General features: G+C 35.0%; 3 protein-coding genes across 3 annotated transcripts; 2 read left to right on the forward strand and 1 right to left on the reverse strand.

The window, feature by feature from the left end:
* Nucleotides 1-260: 260 nt before the first annotated feature.
* LOC115705098 (wax ester synthase/diacylglycerol acyltransferase 11) lies at nt 261-4671 on the forward strand. Its single transcript, XM_030632336.2, has 7 exons — nt 261-697; nt 784-1392; nt 1809-1875; nt 3523-3635; nt 3746-3955; nt 4059-4196; nt 4284-4671. The coding sequence occupies exons 1-7, from the start codon at nt 395-397 to the stop codon at nt 4455-4457; spliced, it is 1614 nt and encodes a 537-aa protein (XP_030488196.2). The 5' UTR covers nt 261-394; the 3' UTR covers nt 4458-4671.
* A 262-nt stretch (nt 4672-4933) lies between these two features.
* On the forward strand, nt 4934-6981 carry LOC115706852 (uncharacterized). The gene is made up of 2 exons (XM_030634609.2): nt 4934-5282; nt 5888-6981. Exons 1-2 carry the CDS (start codon nt 5214-5216, stop codon nt 6596-6598), a joined length of 780 nt encoding a protein of 259 aa, XP_030490469.2. The 5' UTR covers nt 4934-5213; the 3' UTR covers nt 6599-6981.
* A 720-nt stretch (nt 6982-7701) lies between these two features.
* LOC115705563 (protein REDUCED CHLOROPLAST COVERAGE 1) lies at nt 7702-19677 on the reverse strand. The gene is made up of 25 exons (XM_030632930.2): nt 19362-19677; nt 18990-19114; nt 18821-18882; nt 18241-18333; nt 17543-17615; nt 16981-17310; nt 16762-16829; nt 16541-16672; nt 16401-16442; nt 15787-16311; nt 15524-15678; nt 14805-15321; nt 14661-14723; nt 14469-14570; nt 13799-14116; nt 13534-13626; nt 13320-13421; nt 13145-13249; nt 12870-13003; nt 12359-12542; nt 11926-12057; nt 11634-11746; nt 10872-10956; nt 8269-10499; nt 7702-8088 (listed from the first exon to the last, which is right to left on the reverse strand). The coding sequence occupies exons 2-24, from the start codon at nt 19048-19050 to the stop codon at nt 8424-8426; spliced, it is 5565 nt and encodes a 1854-aa protein (XP_030488790.2). The 5' UTR covers nt 19051-19114; nt 19362-19677; the 3' UTR covers nt 7702-8088; nt 8269-8423.
* Nucleotides 19678-20054: the final 377 nt, after the last annotated feature.

Raw genomic sequence — 20054 nt, forward strand, 5'->3', positions numbered from 1 at the left:
CTAATTACAATTTAGAGGTTATTCTTATTTATAACTGGCCCAAATTGGGACTTGATTTTTTTATAACAAATTAGAAGTTATTCTTGAATAGAGTATTCTTAAATAGAGATTTTACTGTATATATATATCAATATATTATATATTATATATCTATCTAGAACAAGCCCTTAACTTATTATTTTTGTCTTGGCGTAATTATAAGTTTATTGTACTTATATACGTACAGTTAGACGTTGTACGTTTTTGTTGTATAGCCAAAATATATGCGAAGCTTTAATTTTAAACCATGCATGATGATGAAAGAAATCAGTGTTATATATATATCTAATGACTTGGGCTTCTCGGAAAACAGAAAACACCTCCATAACATTAATTAGATCTCTAACCAACCATTATGGAACCTGAAGAAGGTAGTGTTCGACGGGGAAAGCCAGCCCTGAAACCCATAGAAACAGAAATCAGAGAAATGAACGGAAGAGTTTACAGTACTGATCATCAAAAAAGCAGGAACGACGTCGTTTTTGGAGAAGGAGAAGAAGAAGAGGCAGTGAGTCCAGGAGGTCGTATGTTCCACGAGCCAAACTTCAACGTTCATGTTCTAGCAATCATGGGGTCCAAGTTCAAAATCCAATTAGATGTTGCTAAGGCCAACTTGCCTATTACTCTCCTCAAACACCCCCGCTTCTCCAGTTTGCTGGTAAGTAATTCGTTAAATATTAATTTATATATTTATTAAACTTGTTTGTTTTAATTACTTTATCATTTAATAATGATATTTTCAAGGTTGTGGAAGAAAAAAATAGAGTGAAGAGTATGAAATGGGTTAGAACAGAGGTTGACGTGGACAACCACCTCATAGTTGCTGAAATTGATCCAAACATGAAAATATCTCCAGACGAGTTCGTGGAAAATTACATTTATAACCTCACGAAAACCAGCCTTGACATGTCCAAACCACTCTGGGAGGTCCACGTCATCAACCTGAAGACCTCGGACGCTGAAGGAGTAGTCATTTTCAGGATCCACCACTCGCTGGGGGATGGCACGTCACTCATGTCTCTCCTCTTGGCCTGTACACGTCAGACGGCGGACCCCACTGCCCTTCCGACCCTTCCGACGGCGAAGAGGAGGAAAGATGAGATCAAGGGTGGTGGTGGTGGTGGTTTTATCAGAAGCTACTCGCAGTGCTGCTTCTGGGGTGTTTGGTGGTCTCTTCAGTTGCTTTGGAATACTTTTGTTGATGTTGTCGTTTTTATGGCTACGACGTCGTTTTTGAAAGATACAGATACTCCTGTTTCGGGTCATTCTTGGAGTGTTAGCAATCCACGTCGGATTGTTTATAAAACGGTCTCTTTGGACGATATGAAGTTGATAAAGAACGCAATGAACATGGTAATAATAATAATAATGAGAATAATAAATTACTGAACCGATCTTATATTTTCATTTTTAAGATATTAATTAGTTTTATTATGTTATCTTTTATCTCTCTCTGTTTGATGTCTAATCAGAATTCTTATTTCTTATAATTAGATTTAACACTCTTTTACTTATAACTATTTTTCCTCATCTACTTAATTTGCAATTAATTAAATATAGAATAATTATGATTTTACTTATTGTAATAATAATAATAATAATAATAATCATAATAATATATTTAATTTTTTTGTAGACTTCTATATATACTGTAATATAATATAGTATTGTTTCAAAAAAAAAATTATATATAATATAGTATTATATAATCTATAAATACGTAGGTGACTACATTAATGTGACTCTGTATGGAATGCATTAATTTTCAGACCATAAACGATGTTGCCTTGGGAATCACTCAGGCTGCTTTATCAAAGTATCTCAACAGAAAATACGGTACACGTGGTTTTAACATTAATTGCTATTTAGTTTGTTCTCGACTTTTTCACTGAAATTCAGAGTAGAGTAGGTGTAGGTCCCATCATTGCTATTTAGAACTCTTCAAACATTTGTGATTATATTCTTTCATCTCTCACCTTTTGATATTGAATCGTATTATTTTTAATCATCAAAACTGGTTGTCGTCTCGTGTTCGTTTTATATTTTACGTAACTCGCTTTTATATTTTGTGTCAAGCGTGTCGACTATTTTTTAACTCGTGTCTAATTATCTCAACCCTAACCCAACCCATAAAAAATCGTGTCGTGTTCGTGTTGACTCACTATAACCCATTTTACTATTATTGAAGCTAGAATTGTAAAGAAAAATAATAAATTTAAAATATTCTTAATTTCATGTTAAAAAAAAATAAATTTAAAATTTTTTAATTTAATATTAAATCACTAAATATATATTTTTATATAATTATATTATTAATATTAATTTTTTATTTTATTATATTTAAAAAATCGTGTCAAACTTGTCGTATTCGTGTTAAGCAGGTCGTATCGTGTTCAACCCGTTTTTATTTCGTGTCAAGTCGTGTCGACCCGTTTCGACCCACGTCTGATTTTCCCGACCCTACCCGTAAAATTCGTGTCGAAACTCGTTTTGCCACCTCTACTCACAAATACAATTTTAATTATTAAATCATATAATCTCTTTATATATCACTTATCAATTTTATAAATAGTGTTGTGGCGTTTAGTAATAATTATTTTAAAATTTTTTAATTATAAAAATAAAAGTAAATTTTTTTAAAAAAAAATATATATTTTTGAAAAATAAAAATATGTTCTATAATTACTTTTATTTTTCAATTTAAAAAAATGTATATATAATTTATTTTTATTTTCATTTGTGATTTTATTTAAGTCGGGTGCGGAGTCGCGGTCCGGGTCCAGGTTTGGGGTTGGGATTAGGAATGGGCTCCGAGTCTAGGTTCGAGGCCAGGTCTGGGTTGAGGTCAGGGTTGGGGGTCGGGGTCGGGGTTTAGGGTCTGAGGTTCGGAATTGGGGTCAGGGTTCGTGTCTGAAGTCCCAGTCTAGGGTCTGTGGTTCGGGTTTAGGGCCAGGGTACTGTCTGGGTCTGAGTCCGAGACCGAGTCCAAGGTCGAGGTTCGAGGTCTGAGATCCAAGTCCAGGTCGGGGTTCGGGGTCTGGGTTCGGGTTTGGGTCGGAGTTTGGATCCGAGTTCGGGTTTGGGTTTAGGTTTGGGGTTGGGGTCCGAGTTCAGGTCCCAAAGTCTTAGTTGGGGTTGAAGTCCAAATTATTGATAATAAAAAAAAAATTGTTTAAAAATATTTTGAAAGTAACTTTTTTTAGTTTTTAAAATTTTGATTCTTAAATAAAAAAAAAATTATATAACATAATTAATTTCGGAAATATTTTCAGTTTTTCAATTAAAAAAAATAAAAAACCAAATAAAAAAATACTACCAAATGTAACCTTAATAAATAAATCAGTAAATGTTATCTTAAAATATTTGAACTTAATTATTTGTAAATATTTGAGGTTCTTGGTATGGAATTTTTTCAAAAAAGATTATATTTATTTTCAATATTTATAAGAGTGAAGTATGTTGGTGATGTGTAAATATATGTAGGCAAGCTTAGGAACGATGACGAAGGATCAACAGAGAAGCAAAACAATCTTCCCAAAAATATTCGCCTAAGATCTGTTGTGCTCATAAACCTTAGACCTGCAGCAGGAATTCAGGTCAGTTCTAATAATGCTTATTTTATTAATTTGTAACATTTTATTACATACTATAAAGAAATGCATTAGTTCTTAATTAATAATATGCATTGACCATCCTAATAATATAGGATCTAGCTAATATGATGGAGAAGAATACTGAAGCAAAGTGGGGGAATTGGATTGGTTACGTGCTCCTTCCATTTGATATTTCTTTAAGGGATGACCCCATAGATTACATTCTTAAAGCTAAATCTATCATTGATCGAAAAAAGCATTCTCTTGAGGCTCTCTTTACTTCTTCCATGGCCAAATTAGTTCTTAAACTCTTTGGCATCAAGGTATATATATAATATGTGTACATAAATGTAAAAATAATGACACAAAATGTCCATATATCTAACAAGTAAACATATTTTTGTGATATGTTATTCAATTTAACAGATAGCAAGTGCTATATCCCACAAAGTTTTCTGCAACACCACAATGGCATTCTCCAATTTGGTCGGACCACTTGAGGAAATTGGTATCTACGGCCATACAATGAGTTACCTTGCTTCAAGTTCTTATGGCCAACCACATGTAATAAAGCCATATATATAAATATAAATATCAATACAAGAAGGTTTATATATTACTAGTTAATTGTGTGTGTGTTTGTTTTTGTAGGCATTGGTAGTTAACTTTCAGAGTTATATCAACAAGATGACTGTTGTTCTCTCAGTTGATGAAAGTGTCATTCCAGATCCTCATCAACTATGTGGTGACATTGTAGAATCGCTCAAGCTCCTAAAACACTCTGTAGTTGAGAAATATCAGTCAAAAACTACTGTTATGGAATAATACATATATTAAGAAACTAGCTAATAAATTAATTAGGTGTTCTGTTTCTGAAATTTCTCTTTTCAATAACAAATATGAAAAAGAATAGTATATTGAGAAAATGTAATGGTAGAAGAATGTTTACTTAGAAACCAATGAAAGTCCATTTCCCTTTGAACTTTTGTAATTTGACTTAACTCCTACTTAATTATTGGCCTATGCTTTTCCTTTTTCATTAATTATAATAACCATGATACGTACACAAACATTCACTTGATAAAAAATTGATGATATCTTAAAAATGGTCATCATGTTGAGTGTCCCTTTTTTTGTTCTATTATTTCTTTATTAAAGAGATGAATTTGAAGAGATATAAAGACGCCACCGCGCACCAAAAGATAAAGATAAAGATGATATGTATATTATAACATAATTTACATGATACGTATAATGTGACGAGTTGACCAAATAAACATAAATGAAACTGAAATTTACCCTTTTTAGGAGATGTGTACAGATGTTGTTTCTGCTAAACTTAGCAACCGTTTCATCTCACTCGTTTTGGTTACGCTATTACGACTTGACTTAAAATACAATTGCATATAAATTTCCAATAAACAAACCATACATATTAATTTAGAACAAATAGTAATACATAATATTCTGGAACCAAAAGATAAGGTTTTCAATCGTCTTATTATTCTCCTCTTTTGAGGTTCATGGTTTATTCTTCAATCAATACCTCTGTTCGAAGCTTCGATCAATTTATTTTTTCTAATGGGTAGTACCACCATGGAATGGTCTGCAACATCAGCTACAAGGGCTTATCTTGATACCCTTAAATTGGTCAGTGTTATATTATAAGGAATTTTGTTCCTTTGGTTATTCTCAATTATTTGATTTTCCTATTATGGTGTCTGATAAATCAATGTTGTAATTGATTAAATTATATGTTATTAGGTGGGGTTTCGTATTTGTATAATTATTGAGATAAATGAAAATTGGATTGTGCAGTTTTTTTTTTAGACAATACATTAGGATCTAAAAAAGGTTAAAGATTTTATTTAATTTTTTTTTCCCTGTTTGAGGTGGATGAAATGAAACTATGAAACAACAGATTATTGTTACATGGTTTTAGATTCTTCTAATGAGTGAGAAGATTAAGGATTTGATTGAATTCTTATCTTTTATTGAAACATAATAAACATTGAGATGTCATATATATCTAGGTAGATGTTGATAATTATTAGATTAGCTATAGTATATTCTAGATGATTTACTCTCCAATGCAACACCCTATATGGTTAATGAATCTTGGATCTCATTATATTATTAAATTGCACTAGTGATATGTCATGTTTACACAGCCTAGACTTAGAATGTAGAATTCTCTCTTGATTTTGTTGGTATTTATCTAATAAAAATTGAACAATTTCGTTGTGTATGTACAGTGTAATGATCACAAGAGACGAGTCGAGTCATGGAAGACACAAGAGCTTGGAAGTAACGAATTTGTGTCGGCCTTGGCAGCCGGAATGAGAGCCAAACTGATAGTGGAAGTGACATCAACGGCTTCACCATCGACACTAGCCTTAGCAGCCGCAGCAAGACAAACAGGAGGAAGACTAGTGTGCATTCTACCAGAGCCAGTTCTGGCCGAGTCTAAGAAAGTCATCAAAGAATCGGGTTTAAGGCACGTTGTAGAGTTCAAAACTGGTGACCCTTATGAGCTCTTGTCAAGCTACGAAAACATTGATTTCTCACTTGTTGATTGTAAGAACGAGGACTACACAAGGCTGCTGAATCAGCTAGATGTGAACCCTCGAAGATCAGTGATTGTGGCTAATAACTTGGCAAGTGAAAGGAAAGGTTTGGAAGGCCGTGTCAGGGGAATGTTGGAGGACAAAGTTGCTGTGAGATCTGTTAAGCACCCTATTGGAAAAGGCATGGAAGTTACCATGATTGGGACCACTAATAATATGGATGAGATTAGTAGGAAGAGATCAGGAAGTTGTAGTGGCTGTGGTAATAATAATTATGCTTCTTCTTTTGGGATTGGTAAAAGAGGTGGTTGTGTTAAGAAAAGTGGTAAAAAGAGCAAATGGGTTGTTGAGTTTGATGAGAAAAGTGGTGAAGAACATATCTTTAGATTGCCTAAATAAAGCCCTTTTTTGATGAATTAGACAAGTGTCAAATGGTGAATGAAATTTTATACTGGTCTTCACACTGCCATGTATATATAAAGGGAATGGAAACTATAGTGAGAAGGGGTGTCTGTTAAATTGGAATGTTCTTTTTGCTTGTTTGTTTCCCTTGTTGGAGATCATATATAGTAGGCATAGGCCATTAGGTGATTGTCATTATTACTAGCTGTTTGTAAATGATCAATTTGTTGCTTTTTGTTTATTATCGAATTATGCTAAATTATGTCAAAAATGTCAGGTACCTGCCTTTAATTATGTGAATGTATTTATTACGTTTGTCTAAGGCAATGAACCAGAGACTTTATCTAAATAAATGAAATAAAATCTTTTTTGTTTAAGCATTAACTTGACTTGATTAAAAGAAAATTAGGAATATTAATCATAACACTAGAATATTGGTTATTAGCAAAATTTGACAAGAGAAAGAAGCCTACGAAAGCGCCTTTTATCTCATCACCACACAGTGGTACTCATATTGGCTCTTGCTAGTTGGTACCCAACATGTTCAAGCTCAAATACCACAAGAAGTTCCAGGCCACCAAACCATAGGATCTTCAATTACCCAAGAAATTAGTGATTCAATATATGGAGAGAGGAAATAAAACCCTTTCATCTGATTTTTTATATCGGTTACCATGTTGACTTTTTTTACCGCTGAAATTTCCTTAAAGAAAGTACTTTAGAATAGCTTCTCTTTGTTGATTATCATTTTGAATGACATCTTTTACAATTAAAATTTCTCCGATAACATGACCATCTTTAATTATAAGCCCCTCGTCAATAATAGCCCTTCAACAATAACAAGAGCCTCGTCATCTTCGACATCAGGATCAATATATTACAAACTAACGGACTAAATATTTATCCATGCCAACTAACAAAGATTACTAATAAAATGCAAATATAAATATAATCTTCGTCGTTTTGCATTCATATCAGTTACAACCCAATGAAACTAAGAAACAGTTGGGATAGAGTGAATAAACTATTGCTAAGATTTGAAATGAGAAAGGTAATTGAAATATCTCATTTTGCACTTTTGTTTGTATTCCTGTATCATATAGATGCAACATCAAATATTGTATTCAGATGTTTGTAATTGTACAGAAGGTAAACATATGGGTCTCATCGGTAACAGCTTATTTTGCATTGCCAACAATTCAAAAAGAAAATAAAGCAGATAAGATATTGGCAAACTTGATCAATAAAATATCGTTTGCCTGTCCAAACCACAAAAAACAAAAACTAAAAAGGCAAAATTTGAGGTCGTATACAAAATAATATTAGGAAAAGTCACTGCTATGAAAAAAGGGAAAAGAAAGAAAACTAATTCAAGTATTAAATGTTGTGGTCCAAATAGCAAATTTTCCTATTGTTCAATGAAAGCCAAAATTGTAACCTCAAGAAGGCTCGTGGAAGTCCAAAAGTGAAATTTTCCATTTGTGAATCTGCGAATCAGTTGAAACCCCTTTGATCAGTCAGCATGATTTTTTAGGTGCATTCGCTAGCAAATTTATAGGTGCTATTGTTCTTAAATTGATCATGGAATGATGGAAATACAACTAAACGGGAAAAAGATTGCACTATAATAATAAAAACTTCCAACAATGTTGAATTAGAGAACTAACCTGAATTTTTGCAAGAACAAAGTTTAGATGTTTTGAATATGAAAGCCAAAGAAGATCCGGTCCTGTGCTGTCCCAGTTATGCATATGATAGAAGGTTTAAATTTCTCTCTTCTTTCATAGACTGTTATACCAGGATGGCAAGAATGACAAAGGGGCTACGTAGCACTGGCTGGGCATTCTTCACTTGGAGAAAAGCTGGTTGACTTGGGAGGATCACTCCCTCTGACTACTCTATTGTATATAACTTTGAAGGACTGTGAGCCATATGGTCGACTGAGTAAACTAACAGGCATTCGTAGAGTCTGCTTACGGTTTCTTTTCCCTCTAATCAAAATGCTGAAGGTTTTTTCACCATCCATCTTGCTTACATCACTGCTTCCAGGTTTTCCATTACTGATGTTATTTGGTTCATTTTCAGCATTTTCAGGTCCTACCAGCTTCTGAGGACCATTTTCCTTTACATTCTCAGACCCAACTACATTCATGTTACCCACTGCCTCTGATGCTTGAAGATTCACTTCTCTCTTAACCTCCACCATATTGTCAATGTCTACTGGCAACATTGGAGCAGAATCACCAGGCTGTACTCTTGGCTCCAATACAGGATCAGTAATTGGCTCAACAACAGGTGTCGGAACAGAGAACTCCACAGGATGCCAAACTGGACCAGTAACAAATTCTGGTACATTCAGGTTCATATTGCATTGCCATGGGAAATGGTTGGGATGAAACGCACTGCTTGTTACCGGGAAGGTACTGCTTTGTGGTTGAGTAAAAGGAGGGTACATAAAGGGCAATGGCTGCATCATGTTTGGGGTTGTTGGAGGAGATGGGAATGGATGATGAGGAGAGGAGCACATTGGATTCACAGGGGATATGACAGGCCCTGGGTGAAGATTCATGTTTACTGGCCAGGGAGCAATAGTTGGAACACCACCAGGACCAACAGGAAGAGTAATGTTCATGGAAACAGGAGCAGCACGTGCAATGCCTGGTGAAGGGTTGAAAGGAGCTGCAGATGCTGACAACTTCTTATTTGTAAGTGTGCGTGTATCAACTGAATTTACAGCAGAAGATTTGTCCCTCAACTCCTCTGTTGCTGGAAAGTTGGGGTTTGAATTAACCTGGAGTTCAAAACTGCTGGACGGGTTCTTCTCACACAGTCCCACTTCTGGCACAGCAAAAGAAGTTTGCAACCCATCAATGAGAACACTATCTTCCACCACTTCACGAACTTCAACGCTGCTGCGTCGAAGTCCATCCAGGCTCTCAAACACTCTCAAAGAAGAGTTTTCATCGATTGAATTAGTTGAATGAGTCTGATCTTCTGTTATCACAACTTTTGTTTCCTCTGGTAAACGATGTGAAGAAATATCATTCTTCTCTTCAAGTATATTTTCTACACCTGTAACTATTGGATCAACATTTCTAATGGTTTCGTTTGTTTCCTCTTCATGTTTTTCAACATCACGTTCAAGGTTTTCTTGAACATTTTGGGGCATCCCAACTTGCATCTTTGCAATACTACCTGGTGGAGCCAAAGCTACTTCCTTGTATGAAGGAGATTTTCCAAGACTGACTATAGGATTTTTCAGGCTATTGGTCTCATTTAGTGAAGCATTTCGGTCAGGTTCTACTGGCGAACCCAAACCCGAGCCACTATTTCTAGACGTGTCTGGTGTAGCTGGTTTAGTTGATGAAGGCATTGACTTGACCCTGTAGGCTACAGCCTTCACTATTCTCCGACCATACCTAGTACCCTGGGAGGGATTGACAGTATGCTGATCTGTATAACCTCCATGAGACATTGTCCTTTTCTTTAAAAGGTAATACCTACTATTCTGAGCATTATTCTTTGCTACAGGATACTCAATCTCATTGTCCACATATTTCTTCTGGTAAGTAAGGACTTTGCCAATAGTTGCCCGCCTCTGCTTAAGACGTCGCCCATATGAGTTAGCTGATCTAGGCCTTTGAACTGATTGCCATCCTTCTCCTTCAGCAAGATCATCAGAAGATGCCTCGGTGGAAACATTTGGCTTTTCGACAGTAGCCTCCTCTGAAACAGATAGCTGAGGCTCAACAGGTGCAGACGTGGTCTCCTGGCTGACATCTGGGTCAATTAGTGGTTCAATAATAGGTGTCTCTTCATCTGAAGTCTCTTTTGGTGTTTCTTTCGGAGACTCATCAGAACTTGCTGTGCTGACAGTTTGGTAAGACTTTCCTTTCAACTGGAAGGGAAATTTGAAATAAGTATAAATAAATTGTAGATGAAAAGCATTAACTTGAGACAAAGCAGAGGATGCAGATGCAAAAACAAGAATGAATCAATGGCATGAACATAATTAGAAAGCCTACTCCCAAAGCCTTTTTTAATATTAAAAATTTTGACCCTCATTGAGAAAAGGTTACCTTTCTTACCTTGGCAGCAATAAAGTGCCACGTTGGTCTCCTTTTAAAATTAGAGGATCCTTAATACGGTTCTTGCATTTATTACATTTAGGTGTGGTGCCATGGATAGACATTTTGGCAATATGATTAAACACTTGCCCGCACTTAAAATAAAATAGAAAAGGAAAAATAAAATAATATAAAAATTGTACCTTAAAGTTGTTTTTCCTCCTGGCAACCACATCCCTGCCTTTCCCATCATGATTTGGATTAATGTAATCAAGCAAATCGGATACACTGCCAAGTTAAATTTGGGAGGAATAAAACATCAGTAAATAGACATTATGTTTTGCAAAGAAAATTGCATCTTATGCTCAAACTAGATTAATTGCAAACATAAAACTCATAAGTAGTAAGAACTATCGAGTTCACATCAATCCAACAGGGTTCAAGGTTAAATTGATTTAACTGGCGTCCTGGTATGTTTTCTTAAAAAGAGACAGATCAGGAGACTTCTATTGTTTCCTTCTGTGCACAACAACACGTTTCACATATGAAGATAGCCAAGATCCATTTCAAAACACACCTTAAAATCATTCCATGTGGAAACAAATTTTACATTTTTTCACAGAATATGCACAAGCTTGTCTAATGTAGCAAATAGCATCTTGGAAATTGGATAATTAGAACAAGTGAAAAATTAACTACAACTGCAAGAACCGAGAAGAAATACAACCAAATTTAATTTAAATTCTTGCAATAAGCAAAAATGCATAATTAGAGTATGATTACTCCTAATATGTACACTTACACACTATGATGTGTAAGTAATCTCAAAAATACAATTAAATATGACGTGGTTCATACTAAGATTTCTATAGTTAAGATTAATTACACATTACAATGTGTAGTTTAAGTGTGCAACCGGGAATATATCTAACCTATTCATATCATAAAATGCACTGGAAACTTACCTAAGGTGGCCTTTGCTGGCTATAGAGGCGTCAGGCTTCCGGGTTCCATTTCGTGCAGCTTCTTGTTGTTCAAAAGCCTTCGACTCAAAGTATTCAAGCCAGGCAGCAGCATCCTGAGGCAATTTTTTTACAAATTTCAACTTACAGACTGTCTAGGATTATTAGGAAATGAAAAATCCTAATCACATTTCTTCAAGAAAATTAAAAATATAAATGTAAATTGATTACATCAAAAATTCCTTCCTACGATGATTATTATCAAAAATTATGTTTGCTAACATAAAGAAGATACCTGTGTACGCAGATCATCAGGACCAAGCTTCGCTCGCAGAATTTGCAGGGTTGTCTGCTCATGTTGAACACTCAAAGGGTATGCTTCCATTAATGAGAGAGCAATTGCAATTGCATGGTAACTTGCTGCTGTCTGGAGAATCAATCAAAAAAAGTTACTAAGTAAAAATGAGAAGTTTCAGTCCATGCATATTGTTCATGTCTGACATCCATAGCACTCATTAACAGAAGACCTTATTTATATTTAAAAGAGAGCTAAAGGAGTTCTCCTTTACACCTTTTGCACTATCCTGTTTCAATTTATGACATGCAGAACTATCCAATTATTTTATATTATAAAAATATTATATATCATTAGTTAGAGAGTGCATTTAGCATTTCTATCAAGTTTGTAATTGTGTTAAAAATCAGCAAATCAATGAAAATGAAAAAACCTGAATATGGTCGGGCCCAAGTAACCTTTGGTTACATTTCAGAGCTTTGTGAAGATATCTCAGGGCAATATGCACATTTCCAAGCCCTTCTTCCATCATAGCCACATTAATGTACGTTGCAGCAGTGTTTGGATGAGATGGACCACATGTCAGATGCAGAAGATACAGAGCACGCTTAACATATCTGATCAGCAAAAAGAACGTAGATTTTTAGACAAAAGAAAACTGATCTTCAAAATGAAAAACTTAAACATAATCTTTTTTATCTAGTATTACTAGTATCTACCAATATATCTAAAAATCTAAACAATCACCAAATGAAAATAAAGATCATAACATTTGTACTAATTGAGCATATCACTCTGTGTAAACTCATTCAAGCACCATGAAGTGTCTAGTTTTTGAAGTTCAGTTCATATAATATTATCAATATCTAGTGTGTTTTTAGAAACAGGTCATAGACTATAGAAACAGTTTGCAAAGCTAATAATTATGGAAGAAGAAAGTATACTTGAGAGCTAGCTCTGTATGCTGAAGTCTGTAATAGAACACAGCAAGATCCCCATAACTCTTCATTGTGTCTGGATGATCAAGTCCTAATTCTCTCTCATTTATATCCAGGGCTTTTTGTTGATAAATTGTAGCCTGAAAAATCGAACAAAAAAACTAGACTTGAACACTTACTGAGAAAAAGCTTACATGTTATATAATCTATATTAGGAGATAATGCACTTTCTAGATCTTGTAACGAGGGATTTTTTTAAAATTAGAAAGAAGAAACAAGACCTGATTGAAGTCTCCAGTGTGATACAAAACTACCGCAAGAAGGCTGTAAGCTCCTGCAGTCATCCGATGGTATGGACCACAAACTGCTACAAGCTTTGCAAGAGCCTGCAAGAATAAAATAAGTAAAGCTGGTAATATAATAGAAAACAGGAAAAAGTTTGTAAGCTCCAAACACCTTTGTTCCATATGTAACTGCATCTTCAAGTTTTCCTTTATCCAAAGCAGTTTTTGAAGATTCTAGTAGCTGCCTCCCATCCGCAGAAGAGCATGCAGCTTGCTGCAAATAAAAGAAAAATTGCAGCTAAATTAAATAATAGATACTTAAGAAACCCTTGTCCACTGACATAAAATTAGGTAGACGGTAAATAGTATCATAGTCATTACATTACCTTGTGCACTGGAACTAGGCTGACCACGTCCGACTTTCCGAATGGGTTTGGAGAATCCATGTCAAAATCCCTTGGAACTACCTCAATACCAACCTAAATATCATATTCCACAAAACAATAATAAACAAATGACAACACTGTTAATCCATTAATAGCTACCAGACATGACTTAAAGCTTCTTGTGACATCCAAAATAAGACGCACAAGTTTCTCCATGTCAATATATTTAATATTAAGTACCATGTCCCAAGTTTGGAAAACATACCTTGTGACATAGACCGCGTAAGATTGCAAATTTCCTCAAGTCTTTGTAATTGAAGCTACTAAGATCCCAGTCATATCGCTTTCTCAAGAATACTTCAAGCCATCTCCACACGAGAGAATGGACATGGCAAGACTTATCAAATTCATCTTTTCCAGGAATCCCAAGCATCAGATTCAATGTAGCAGCTATAGATACAGCCATTTTCTCATTGTCTTCAACAGCAGAAATTACTGCTTGAAGAATGTGCTTAAAAGCTCTTACAATCATTTCATGAATGCAAAGTGACTGCACATGAGATAGCTTTTCTGAAAGCTTTACCTGTACAAAGATTAAAAGAAATAGTCAGTCAATATTAGAAGACTTGCATAATTGGATTTTGATACTGACCAATTACTAACTGTTCTGCTTGTTATCAAGTAAATAATTTTTTCTGAAAACTACAAGAAAAATAATGATGGGGATAAAATGAATATTACCAACATAAGATAAAAAAAACTGTTCGAAGTACTATGGGAAACACGCATGTTGGAATGTAGATGACGGAAGAAAAAAAAAGTTCTCTAAGGTTGATAATAATATATAAAAGGGTGGATTGAAAAACAGAGGATCAAGTTGTTCCAAGAAAAGAAACAAAAAAACAAAGGATCAAAGGTTTGCACAGGGCACTTACAACATGTCCCAGAGAACGCATCCGTAGACCCCTAGTATGCATGAAATCAGTCAAAGTTCGACCATCAACTGGTGAAAGTTCTAAAGAACCAAAATCTGCTACCTGTATAAATATAAAAGTAATAGAAACATTAATCACCATAACATATTAGGGAAAGTAAAGGTATTTAACCAAAACATATTCAGTAATTACCAGTTTGGGAAGAGCAACTTCCAAATAATACTTCTGGCATAAATCAATTAGTTCTTGAAGAGACTGCCAAAATAAAAAATAGGTTATTCCGACTACCAAGTATAAAGAAGAATAGTTAGATAGTTCACCTGCAATATACATTACCTTGCAATGAAGCCCAGTATCAGATTCTTTCAGTCGAACAAAGGCTTCATCAGACAGCAACCTCTTCAGAGCAAGCTCATTTTCTTTGCCGCTGATTTCAACATTAAATTCTATAGAAGGTGATGTGGCACCCTCTGCTTCTGCAGTAATGCCATCCGGTTTCTCGAGTTGCATTTTCACATTGCTTCCATCTACTTTCTTCTTGTTCCTTAGCGACCTAAGAGGTGTCCCAAGTCCCTCAACCTTCATCTCATTCCTAGCCTTCTCAGTGGATGGTTTCTTATCTTTGTCCGCATTTTTTTGGTCCTGCAAGTGTTGTATCCAGCAGGCTCCAAGTTCCCATCTTACAAATTGATCCAACTTTACGTCCTCTTGCTCCAGTTTCGCAAGACTTTCTTCTAACAGTTTCTCAACAAAAGCACGGGAAGCAGAAAGCTCTTCAAGATCCCATGTTTGCGAATCAGATGTAGGCTTATTATGTTCTGAAGCTGGTGTTCTATGCAGTAGTAATCTCAAACTACAAGATAGAGGCACTAGTGAGGTAGTCACTCAGAAAGAAGAAACAATGAGTATATGAGACCAAGTACTGCCATTAGGATTAAATAAGCAATATTGAGATTTGCTCAAATGTTCTATGATCACAAGACCAATATAACATTTTAGTACAAAACCACTTCAGAATTTGTGGACTGTAACATAAGGACACAAAAACGTTGTACCTGCTAATGTTAAGGGCATTGGCACCACCTTCAGGCTGATCAAGAAATTCACTGCTCTGATATGGAGATGTGGCTTTCTCATCCTTACCCTCAACTTTCACAACTGCAATGTAACCACAATATCTTACATTCACAACCCCCAGAGTGGCAACGTCCTGCACACACAAAGTAAAGTCTCTGTCAACCCTTTAGTAAAAAACAAAAAACGCAACCACAGTTACAAAGCAAGTAACAATCCATAGCAGCTATTCACAAAATCTTACCTGAGCAGCGGTATTTTCATCAGCGGTAATCCCCTTCAGAAGATTTCTTTCAACTAGATGTTCCTTATCAACTCCAAATGCTTGAAGTCCATCAATTTTAGTATCTATCTTACTGCTTGCATTTGAAACATCTTTCAATACTGTGATGCTCAAGTCCCCAACATTTTCAATATACAGAATTTTACTGTCCACAGCTGGAAAGATCAAATCTGGTTTGTCCATTGCAAGACGAATGGCTTTAATGGCTCTGAAAATGGAGACATCAACAAATAGGCTGTGAAGAAGGAATGCCCTCCTATCCCGAACCTGCCTTTCCTCGGGAGTCTTGCAAGGCATAGATGCAACAAAAGCAAACTCATTGGCCCAAGGAATGAGGTCGCTTTTTCCATCTCTTCCTAACCCACCACCATTTCCTCCCCACGTTTCATCCTCTACGGGGAGCGGAGGGAAAACTGGTGGCGACTGGGCTGCAAAGGGTGGTACAAGCCATGTGTTGGCTCTAAAGCCATAAGGAAGATTCCCAAACTGCAGGGAAGGTAAAACAAAGCTTGATTAATGTAAAACAACGTAATAAAGTCTATGAAAAATAACAAAACAGATGCAAGCTTATGTACCTTGTTACGTTCTGAGAATGCTTTCATAAGATCTTCGTAAGCCTGGAATATGAGCAAAGAAAATTAAACGTCTAACTTCTAAGAAACGTGAAATTCTTCTAAAAACGACATGAAAATTATACAAACGAAAAAAAACTAACATTGTCAAAAGCTCTACTAAGCTGTCGTAACAAATCAACGAGATTGTGACACAGAATTCTCTGCTTCCCAACGCTGTAGAACCCTTTCCTGCAAGCTTCCACGTGAACAACTTTTCCATTGCAAAGTTTCACCTTCACCAATTAAACAAGCACATTGACTCAAAACCAAAATTCAAGAAACTTCATAATTAAGTTCTCGCTTAAGGGAAATAGAAAATTACTTCCATAGAGAAAAGATGATCATCCGCCGAAATCTCATCGATTTGCCGTCTCATCACTTTCTTTACAACTGCATTTTAATAGCCATTTCCAATACTTTTAGTTAAATCTGTCTACGGATCAACATGCATTACAAATACGTATATATGTATATGTATATATATATAGATATATAGAGAGAGAGAGAGAGAGAGAGAGAGAGAGAGAGAGAGAGTACATACATTGCAGTGGAGGAGTGAGGTGGGAAAGAGAGAAGAACTCATAGAAGGCGCCAAGCTTAGGACACGAGTGGCTCAAATCGGCCTCTGAATCCACCACCGCCACATCTTGTTTGGTGGGTCCTGAAGAACCTTGAGACTTGGTGATGGTGAATTTCTTGGAATTCTTCTCCTGCGCACCCGACGCACCTTTACCACCGCCAACTGAAACCGAAGCATCGGGCTTAGTGTTCTGGTCCTTTCCGGCCGGCGAAGCACCGAAGCTCGTCGTACAGGCAACGAGGTCCAGCACTCGTCTAACATGCGCCGTAGCGGTTTCGTCATCGTAATCCTCTGCTCAAAAAAAAAAATAGCGGGCTTGAGAAATTGATCGAGAAGAAAAACGATGCCGTATCGGCAAGAATCTACGAAACGATGTCGTATTGCCGTGAGATTCAGAGAAATAAGACGGTGTGAATTATTGAGGAATACAGATTAAACGACCGCGTTTCGAAGAAAGTTCGCTAAACGACGTCGTATGTAATGTGGGGTTAATTAATTAATTGTAGGGTTATTTTATGTGTACCTTCCACCAACGTTAGAATACAGGGTTTCAGTGCAGCAACGTCCACCGTATCTTTTAAGCGGGGCCCCCTTACCTGTAACAAAATAGCAAGATGCTTCAGTTGTGCACGGAAATGTCCATTTTAACCTTATAGAAATTGAATATAAATAGCAAGAATTTAATGTGCGTTTTTTTCTAAAGGAAAGAAATTAATTTTTTTTATTAAAAAAAATAAAAATAAAAAATAGATTCAATGTGCATTTAAGAACAATAAGCTCATTAAATTATTGCACTAAGCATAGCTTCATGATAATTCAATTATTGCACTAGGTTATGATTATAACACATTATCACAATTCACAAAAAGCTTTCACTTTCTCGTGGCCTTTTTATTAGAGTGTATATTTCGTAGCACATCATTAGGCCGGAGAAGAAGTATACCAAAAGTGTTTCTTTTAAGTCCCTCAAAAAAAAAAAAAAAGTGTTTCTTTTAAGAAAAAAAAAAACTTTGACCTTGGTAATGGACTTTGACGATAATACCAATTTTATAACATTTATATTTTCTGGCAATTTAACTAAATATGACGATGCACTAAAATGGACAACCTAAAGCACCATTTTAGAAAATAATGTCAATAATCTCCGTCCAACTCTTTCAAATGATAATAACCCATAAAAATAACAACTTATAATTCAGTGATAATGCACATTATTATTACCTCATGGGATAGCGTGAAATTAGTGATGTTACAAGTTTCTATGTTAACCGATAACAATCGGCGAACATCGATGATTCTGTCCGTCGATATTCCCTGTTTAAGAGTGCATTTTTGTCCCAATTAGTCCCATAACAAATAACAATAATATTAATATATAATGTAAATGTGATAAAAGGCACAATTTTATAGGGGAATTCATTTAAGCATATATTAACTCTGCATTATATGCTTATAAAAGAGACTACAATTTTAGTAAATAAGTACACTTTTTTGGTAGACAAAATTAAAATACACTTGGAAAAGTGTATGTTTCATTGTAGAGTGGCATCTAAATTTGGAGCCTATGGTAGATTCGAAAATGGAAGTTAGCTACAGCAGAACATATGTTATATAAAGAAAGAGAGTGACAAACAGAATTTTCAAGGAGTGTGACTTGTGTGTGTGTGTAATTGACCAAGTAAAATAATAAATAATTTTGATGAGGTTCTCGTAGCTAATAGTTCCAGCAGAAAAGCCATGAAAGTTTAGAATTAAAAATTAATTATACTAATAATAATAACAATATATTATATAATGTTACCTTTAAAATAACATGGGTTTCGTCAGGAAGGTTCACAGTCATATCCATGACAACAGGAAGAACTGTATTTATTTATATATAAAAAAAGGAAAAATGGTTAAATTTTTGTGTTATATATAAATATATTAGCAAAATATGAAAAACACAAACGATTAAAATTTACACTTACTCTTTTCTTCTTTCTTCTTCTTCTCTCCCCTGGCCTTTCCACGGTTGTTCTTTGGCGCCATTTTTGAGCTTTCTACTGAATTGAAATGAGTTCAAAGCTTGAAACTCTTAAGAGATTAGGTGCACCTGTATTTGAATTATAAGAATATTAATAATTAACTTGGCGATATATATAGATATATATATCTTAAAGAACAAGTTTGAAACACAAGCCACCGAGTAGTATTAAGGATAAAGCATTCAATACCCACCAAAGAAATGGACAAAACTTTCCAAACTCAATTAAAAAGAAATCTCACATAATAATGAAAAAACGACATTAGAATCTGAAACGAAGCTGAGCAAAAACAGAGGAGTTATTTCAAATAATTACCAAGTAGAAGAAACAGCTATCGGAATTGGAGGAATGAAAAGGAAAGTTTTCTTTAATGCACTGTGAAAGTACAGAGACGATAAGGAAAGAGTAGTTGAGTAATAAGAGACAGATAGCCACACAGAGATGGGTTTTATTTAGAGCAATTATAAAATTTATTGAGAAGCCATGAATGAAGAGAGGGCTGCTCTGAGTCTGAGGTGGGTTTTAGAGATTGGATAATGAAGAGGGAATAACGGCGAAGAAGATATTGAAAGAAATAAAAATGAAAAAAACGAAAAAAAGGAAATGAGAATATTGTGAAAAACAAAATAAATAAGAAGTAGAGAGAACGAGATATAGAGAGAGGTGGGTATGATAAGGAAGGAAGGGTGGAGATTCAATAGTCAGAATTATAGATTTGGCATTTTATGCCAGTGTTTCTGGATTATACAGAGGTAATTATCATTTTGTCCGATTTATTTTTATTAATTTTAATGCCATAATTTTTTTTAAAATTATTGTTTTCAAACGGGAAAAATAATATAAAATAAAAATATGACAATTGTAGGGAAAGGAAAAGGGCAAGCTGCACTTTGGAGTAGGAAAAAGAAATGGTGGGTCCACTTAAAACATAGTCAGAAAATCACAACCAAAACGAGAGTTCAAGAAAAAGGGTCTATTATTGTGATATAGAATAGTAAAGAGTATCAA

The sequence above is a fragment of the Cannabis sativa genome, chromosome 1 (genome assembly GCF_029168945.1).
Source record: "Cannabis sativa cultivar Pink pepper isolate KNU-18-1 chromosome 1, ASM2916894v1, whole genome shotgun sequence".
NCBI lineage: Eukaryota > Viridiplantae > Streptophyta > Magnoliopsida > Rosales > Cannabaceae > Cannabis > Cannabis sativa.

What these genes read in the sequence shown, in the direction of transcription:
- LOC115705098 (XM_030632336.2), top strand. Translation starts at nt 395, where the DNA reads ATGGAACCTGAAGAAGGTAGTGTTCGACGGGGAAAGCCAGCCCTGAAA. An exon ending in CCCGCTTCTCCAGTTTGCTG is followed by an intron (nt 698 to 783) that starts GTAAGTAATTCG and finishes GATATTTTCAAG; the next exon opens with GTTGTGGAAGAAAAAAATAG. An exon ending in TAAAGAACGCAATGAACATG is followed by an intron (nt 1,393 to 1,808) that starts GTAATAATAATA and finishes ATTAATTTTCAG; the next exon opens with ACCATAAACGATGTTGCCTT.
- LOC115706852 (XM_030634609.2), top strand. Translation starts at nt 5,214, where the DNA reads ATGGGTAGTACCACCATGGAATGGTCTGCAACATCAGCTACAAGGGCT. An exon ending in ATCTTGATACCCTTAAATTG is followed by an intron (nt 5,283 to 5,887) that starts GTCAGTGTTATA and finishes GTGTATGTACAG; the next exon opens with TGTAATGATCACAAGAGACG.
- LOC115705563 (XM_030632930.2), bottom strand. Translation starts at nt 19,050, where the DNA reads ATGGCGCCAAAGAACAACCGTGGAAAGGCCAGGGGAGAGAAGAAGAAG. An exon ending in CATTCTCAGAACGTAACAAG is followed by an intron (nt 16,312 to 16,400) that starts GTACATAAGCTT and finishes CCTTCCCTGCAG; the next exon opens with TTTGGGAATCTTCCTTATGG. An exon ending in ATACTGGGCTTCATTGCAAG is followed by an intron (nt 14,724 to 14,804) that starts GTAATGTATATT and finishes TTATTTTGGCAG; the next exon opens with TCTCTTCAAGAACTAATTGA.